This window comes from Amblyomma maculatum, chromosome 5, assembly GCF_055883805.1.
Source record: "Amblyomma maculatum isolate TAMU_Amacu chromosome 5, ASM5588380v1, whole genome shotgun sequence".
In the NCBI taxonomy this organism is placed as follows: Eukaryota; Metazoa; Arthropoda; class Arachnida; order Ixodida; family Ixodidae; genus Amblyomma; species Amblyomma maculatum.
The window spans coordinates 40,536,814-40,544,911 of record NC_139348.1 but is presented as its reverse complement, the minus strand read 5'-3'; the positions used below and the strand labels follow the sequence as shown (position 1 = coordinate 40,544,911).

The 8,098-nt window shown below is 43.5% G+C and overlaps 1 protein-coding gene across 1 annotated transcript in view; it reads left to right on the top strand.

The window, feature by feature from the left end:
* The first annotated feature begins 4,118 nt into the window (after positions 1-4,118).
* Positions 4,119-8,098, top strand: part of LOC146188118 (uncharacterized) — a 39,959-nt gene continuing 35,979 nt past the window's right edge. The window contains exon 1 of the mRNA XM_084604994.1: positions 4,119-4,416. Coding sequence (XP_084461120.1) covers positions 4,119-4,416 — 298 coding nt within the window. The remainder of the gene's footprint in view (positions 4,417-8,098) is intronic.

Genomic DNA, 8,098 nt, shown 5'->3' with positions numbered 1-8,098 from the left:
TTAGCCCTCTTGTCTGAAGTACAGATCACTGGGAAGCAGTCTTTTCAAAAATAATCACTCACCATTCAAAGAGAACACATTGAAGATGAAAAAAAAGGGGGGGAGAGGGGGGGAATTTAAGCTCTGCTCTGCCTTTGAGGGTATCACATGACGGCAAAAATGGCTCTCATCTGCTGCTTCCTTGCAGGTCCTTGTTGGATTACATGCACTTTGCTACTTGCCTACTCATATTTTCTTAATTTGTGCCTGAGTTAACTCACGCTCATTCGCATACAGTTACAAGTGAACACATGATATGAAAGACCACCCAATATATATTATATTATACTGTGTTCTGCAACTTGTGGCAGTTGCACCTTTGAAGGTGTGCTGTTATTAGGTGGCACTTCACCCTGATACTATGGATTCGAGCCGGAGCATACTGAGGGACACGGCCAGCGTTCACTGCACTTTCGCTCCGAAGAAAGGTGGAGGTAATTAAGAGCCCACATTTATTACCCTGTAAGCTGCATTACAAAACATTCACTTATCTACACCTCATCACAAACACATAGCAGCACCCGAAAGCAGGGTTGCGGCGCCGCCTGCGCAAGGCAAAAGCTACTTAGGCATTTGTGGTCAAACTACGGGCGCTGATATGCAGCCTGCAGGCCCAACCAAAGGGTAAAAATGCGTGGGATACAGAACGAAGGAGAGTGAGGAATGCTCAGAGTACATCTTCACGACAGCTCGCACATTGATAGCTCATTACGCATCGCCATCGACACTGGCTGGCTGTGCCGAGGTACCACGGCAAGTCAGGCCTTCCTGACTCAGAAGCGTTGGTGCAGCACAGGCTTCTGAAAAAGTCCATTCGGACCTGGACTCAAGCAAGCATACAAGGTACGCTCATTTACAACCAGTGTTCGCAGCCCCGGCAAAGGCTGGGGAGCCCAAAGAGAAGGTGATAGTGATATAGATTGTGGTACATATAACAATTGTGAAAATAAAGTCATACTAATTCTGATTCGGCTCCCTATAGAAATTAGACCAACAGAAGCCATACTCTCATATACCTTCATACTTGTTTGTGCACACATCTTGGACTGTAATGTGGAGAATGTGCCTTCATTTGCATGCTTAAGCACTTTACAAAATCAATTCTCCTAAGCCACGTAGACACGTTCATATAGCTTGGTCAATAGGGGTTTATCCCAATGCAAAGAGTCGAATTGGGACCACCACTCAGATTTAATTAGTTCCTCTGATCCTGAATGGTTTGTCCGTTGGGTATCGGCCAACCCAACTTGTTTCTTCACTCCCAATTGAGAGACTTGATTTGTTTCTTTACTCCCAATTCACAGTTGCTACCAACTGGTTCCCATTGAGTGAGTTGGAACTAACGAACTAAACTGGGACTGTGCATTCTTTATTCAATGAGAACGAACTGGGGATTGTTCCATGAACCCAGTTAGGATTTTCACCAGGCTCCCAATTGGGAAGTTCAACTGGTTGAGAGCAAAGAAATCAATGGCCCTTTCCAACTGGGAGTCAATTGAAAATGATCCCAGTAAAAAAAAACGGTCTAAGTAAGCATTACAGGTCAATCCAGTGGGAACCAATTGATTCCAATAGGTCGGCCACTGGGCTTATAAACTCAATTGGGACAGTGCATTTGTCTTTGGTTCCAGTTATTCATTCCATTGGGTTCCACCATCTCAATAGTAATAACCAGCTCCAAATGATTTCAGCACTCCTAATTTGTTTACTTAACTGCACAATATCGAAAGAACTGTAGCTTCTGTGTTGGAAATGCCTATTGGTTCCAGCTGGTCCAAAGCGAGGAACAGTTGGGAAAATCCAAGCGCAAGTCAGTGATATTCTTGACTGAGCTGATTATATACAGTGTTCTGCAACTTCATCGGAACTGTCTTGGAAAATTTTCCCGCCTCGACTGGTGGGAAAATTTTCCAAGGCGGTTCCGATAAAGTTGCGGAACACTATATAGATATCTTTATGAAAAACGGTGAAAAAATATATTGTAAAAAGGAATTAAAAGCTCAATCTTTCTAATTGATTATAATCATGTCCACCATCAATTGCAGGCATAATGCTTAAGATGACTCAGAATAATAGAGAAGTGTTCCTGTCTACAGCGGGAGTGTCCCATGAATGAAGTATATACGTCTGCAGTTTTGTGGGTATACATTGCATCTTTGTTGTTTAGTGTGTATGCATGCTTGTTGCTTGATTTAAGAGCTATTTATTTCAATCCACCAGTATAAATGTTGGCAGTCCTACGCTCTTCCAGGAAAGCTCGAAATTGAATTTTAATTTTTTCACCTATTTGAGTTCAATTAAACTATTTGGTGTCAATAATTAAGTATACCATTTAATTGAGTTCATTTGATAACCATTTCACCTTGATGGGCGACCATGCAATTATTCTGAACTGGAAGCACCAATTATATCAAATGATAAAGTTCAATGGGTGGCAAAAACACAACTGGCTTTTGATCGTTTCAATTGGAAAAATTACAATTGGCCTGGGCCGCCATATCATTTTTTTGTTTTTTTTTTGTTTTTTAACTGGTATATATCTTTAAGCAGGTTGTCGTCGACCCAGTATACAGTATAGCTAGCTTATGAGTGTGTGCTTAAATAAGGGATTAGGCGAGGGAGCCGGATGACGGCAGAGGTTTTTGTCCTCCTGCAGTGTTTGTTCAACCACGCTTGTACGTACGGGAACTCAACGGACAGGTCATCGTACCTTATCACCTTCACAGCGGCATACAACAGTTGCGCACCTCGTGCATCGACGCAGATTTCGCACGTTCGCAAGCAGCACGTGCAACAATTTCCTCGTCATGCCGTCCATACTGTCCATGTAAAGCGTGTTTCCATTGAGCGGCTGCGTGCCGTCATGAGAGCTGCAGGTGAAGTGTATTCTAAGTACCTCAATCTTCCGTAATGCAGGGAAGATGTGCATCCCATAATGTGACGCTGGAGTTATAGTGTACTAGTATTCTAATCTAACTTTTTGCTGGTCGATTCCGATCAAAAGTTTAAACATGCGCGCCAACGATGGACGTGCCACAGAGTGCCATAAACAAGCAATTGTTAAAACTTTCGTGTCCACGAAGTTTTAAAGATTTGAGGCGTAAAAATAGTTACTGAATGACAATTTTTAATTTACTACGTAGTTTGTGCTCACTTTAATTTTGGCTCCACCAACGTGATGAAACAAGAACTATTGGAAAACAAGTCTCATTGCGGCGCGCATGAACAACAAGCATGCAAGCATCAACAATGCATCAACTTCGAGAATCGGACGGCGCGGACTGTTCTGACTGTTCACTGGAAAAGATACAACTTGCAGTCATGTCAAGCTAGTTTCCAATTTGTCATACTTTTGCGAAGTTTTGTGCTTAATTCTAGTCCCGGATGTGTAGTACGGCAAACTCAGTTGGACACTTCAGCGATGTCTGTAGACTACTGTGATTTGCATAGTGAAGAATTCAGTGTACATGGAATTTATTCTTAGCAGCTATTCTCTAAAATTTATATTCTTGTGTGCACCTTATGAGACGTTTGCTGGACAGACGCTGTAAATGCTGGCATATCACATTGGAAATTATACCTTCAAACCAGTCATTTGTTCTCAAAAAGCTTTTCTTTGGCTCAGAAGAATTGGATGGTCTCAGTCGTGAAGAAATTGATGATTTAATTACAGAGATTAAAGCTGGTGTTGGGATTACTAGAGTTTGAAAAGTAGTTTACTATTTCTTTTGGATAATCGTTAGTTTTCAGCAAAGTGAGATTTCACTTGTAATTGTCCAGACACCTGAAAATATAGAAATTTTGTCTGAAAGTTCACTTCTCTTAGTGTTCTACTTGTTAAATCCTACATTATTCGTTCTGGTGCAACTGTTATATAAGTTTGCCTTCTATGCATGGTTTCTCTCTACATTGTAGCATGGACTGAGGTGTTATGCATCGAGCCCACTGTCTGACGCAGATGGCTGTGCATTTCCTATACAGAACTGGCCACCACTTATGAAGATGATGTTCCTCCTGAACAAAACTTGCATGCTGTAGGCCAGCCTATGATTCACTGCGTGATAGCCGCTGGTTCCATCATGGGAGAAGACGAGGTTGAAGACACTGGCGAGAAGCGCCATATGTGCAGCCACTGTGGCAAGGGCTTCAAGTGGCGAAATACACTAGTCAGGCATCTTCACAACCACACCGGATACAGTCCATACTCTTGTGACTACTGTGACAAGACCTTTGCACGAGAGGACTCCCTAGAGGAGCACATCCGCATCCACACTGGCGAGAAGCCGTTTCGTTGTCAGCTCTGCCCCATGGTTTTTGCCCAACATAGAAACCTTGCCAGGCATGTGCATATCCACAAGGATGAAAAGCCATTCCAATGTGACTTGTGCCCAAAAGTGTTTATAGGCACATATGGCTTAAGGCATAACAAATATGTAAAGCACGGAGTGAAAAATGAATGAAGTTCTGGTAACCTTGGCAGTATGTATGTGTTTGCTAGCCATCTTTTTCTTGACTCTCAGTCAGCTAGAAGCTTGCCACCTAGCTGACTCTTTTGCAAGCTATCCTACGTCAGTGGTTGCGCATGCAAATTTCCCCAAATATTAACAAGTGGCTTATCTGAAACACACATACATGTTGTGAAGGTACTACCTTGCAGGGTTTTTCTTTGGACAATTTTCTTTCATGCAATGCAGAGGTGTACTGAACTCGTAAATTTATATGAATTAAAATAAAACTATGGCACTCTAGATGGAATTGCTTTAAATTTTGTAAGGACTCCACTTTTAATGCTTGAAATTTGTTTATTCAATATGTCTCGTTAGTCTGAGCCCTTGGTGTTTGTAGGAATAAAAGATGGCCTTATTGTTCATTTGAGTCGACGAATTAAAGAGTGTGCTTGTGTTTGTCACATGGTCATGTATGAATGTCACCGCAGTTCTCTTTGTTTCCTTGCAATTACACTAAAGCAAAATCCTACTCCTTTAACATTGCCCTGTTGGCATTCTAGCATATGTAGTACTAGTTTTCATCCGACATGACCCGAGCAAAGCACCTGCATGTACACAGAGGCGATAAACAATTCCAATGTGACTTATGCCGGACATGGACCACTTAAAACGCTACAAATGATACGACCGCATGAAGCTACCCTTTGACATTACATGTGTGCTAGGTAATGCGACCTCAGCTGACAGTGCAGACAATCTTTTGTGGCTATGAGACCAAGGATTAGCAGGAAAGGAAACAAGATTGGCCATGCGGAGGGGGCTGACTCAGCGCTAATCACCTCTCTCAAACTTCCCCCTTTACCCTTCTGCACCCCTACTCAAACTAACACCTTCTCCTTGCAGCACAGACAGTGGTTGTCTTCCCTTTCCTGCCTATTCATGGTCACATTGCCACACAAGTTTTGCTGACAACACATCTTTCCACTATGGAGGCGCAGTCGTTAGGGTGTTCAACTGCTGTGCCCATGGATGTGGGATTGAATCCTGGGTGCGGCAAGCTGTGCTGTGTGATGTGAGTACACAAATAACCACAGGTGGTCGAAATTCCCGGAGCCCTCCACTACGGTGTGTCTGATAACCCAAGTCGCTTTGGAACATTAAATCCCATAAACCAAACCTAAAACGTTCCTTATCTGTAAAATGCTTCCATATTGTGAAGGTGCTCGTGTGAAGAGTTTTGACGACTGTTTCTTTCATATTTCATACAAACGCAGGCCTGCTAAGTTTCTAAATATATTTGAAAGGAAATAACATTATTGCACATCTAGGTGGCATTGAACCCCATTTCAGAAAGGATTTCGCCAGTAATGCTTAAAGTTTGCATATCCAGCATGTGTGTGTGTGTGTTAAGGATGAACATCATCACACCCCATTGCCAATTCTCCAGGGATGATAGCTCCACTGCAGATGTCCAGGAATATAGCGGCAATTTGGGCCCTCGACTCCAAATCGAACTTCTAGCTGTACTGAAAAAGTCTGCATACCATTCATTCCAGTGGCCTTGTGCTTGTGCAGGCGGCTAATGGCAGGGTAAAGTGCGTACGTTAAGGCTTTGGTTTCGTTCTTTGTAGAATCGGGTTCTGGTGAGCCAGCTGGAGAAATGCCATTCCGCAACTCCACTAATGTGCAAATGCATGATAAACTCTCGCCCATTTTTGTCATATCATGCATGGTATTGACGTGAGCCATGATATATTTTTTCAGGCCGGACATGAGCTGTCCAGTTTCTGTGATATCTGTGCTGCAGTATGGTCCCTTCTATAGAGAATCTCGCATACAGAACTTCATTGCCTCAGATTTCTCATCTTCTAGGCCTCGCATAAGCTGCTTGTCAACCTACCTGTACCTCTAGTGTTCCTGTATATACAGGAACACTGACGGGCGAGCTACCCTTTTGTAGGTGGGGAGGGAACTGGGCATCCGAAAGTGCCATGCCCCAGATTCGCACAAGCCACCGACTCATCAGTCTCCACCCACCATAATTACGACGTCTCAGACCTCGCTTCTGAGTCTGCTGGACTGCCTCGCTTTCCACAGCCTCGCCCCACTGTTCGGCTCCGCGGACGACCGACTTCCCGCGAGTACGGTCGTACGGAGCCCACGACTCGAGCGGTGGCTACCGCCGTCTTGGTCGTCTTCACGTTCTTCACCCTCAACGATTCACGGTCTAAAAATCGGCCATCTCTGTATGCCCCGAAACTACCCATATGTAGCGGTCTAAAAATTTAAACCTCACTTACATGGAGGAAGAAAAATGTTTTTCCTTCCCTCATGCTCGCTTCGAAAGGTTGAAAATGCGCGCCGACGCGCGCCGGAAGGTTGGCTTGGCAGGGTGCCATAATCAAGTTTCGATTATGGCACTCCTAACTGTATGGCAGTTTTTATGTGCCTAGAAGATACCATAGAAGTTTAAATTTGTTACTCAGTTTGCACAGAGGAAAAACATTCAACTCGGAAGCCGCGAACGTGATGAAACAAGAACCGTTAGAAAGCAAGTCGCATCGCGGCGTGCATTAACACGCATCAACAATGCGCAAAGTATGCACTGCGATAGACGATGTGCGAACCGTACGAACTTCAAGAACTCGGAACGCGAGATGAACATGATCTACCATGGCACCTACCACGTGGACAGCGCGGACTACTCGCAGGCATCGGTTCCACTTCCACTCGCATCAAGCTAGTTTTCAACTTTTCGTGCTCTTGCTTGCCTTATTCACTTAAGTACTGTACTGGTGCACGTAACACGAAACCTTGCAGAAGCAAACAATGACGGGCGGCCCTGCGAATGACAACTCGCCCTGAAAGTACTGAAAGCTTCGCCCGCGTTTGTGCGCACTTGGCGAGTCCATTGTCATTGCCGTATTTCCTTGCGATGTTATAGTAAACTGCTCAACTTTTTACTTTAATCTAAACTGAATTCTAATCAGGCTCAATAAGACATGACAATGAACGCAGCAGGCCGATTAGCTTTTAACTGCAGTGACTCAACCGTGCAAATTAGTTACCGCTTTCTATGTGCATGCGTAAAGCCGTAACTTCGCTTATTATCCGGATTTCAGTTTTGAGAACGCGAGTGCAGTACGCATACAAAAGCAGTGAGACGCTTTTGTTCACTGATGTGGCCATTTCTTTCTGTCATGCATTAGTTTGATAAGATGCTGTGGATTATTGGGCTCCCGCGGTAGCTCTAGCGGCAATAATATTCTTAATGTTTGCTAGCTCATCACTTGTGGCGTGAGATATGGTATCCGTGCAGTTCCATAAGAACTTGCCTTGATTGAAATACCAATAGTGCCTGGAGTGTAAATTGTTCTGCCGAATTTATTCAAATATTCATACGATATCTTGGCTCAGAAAGTAATTGAAATATTTTAATTGCACTTTCAACGTTTTACCCAATGTTGTGAATTGGTCAGTGTGTAGAGAAGGACATTTTATTTATCCTCAGGGCCATACGGCAATACAGAGGGGAGTGGTTATACAATGTAATAAAAAACAAAACCTAACAATATGAGAATAGTTCAAAAAATGTTGCTGGTTATACATTT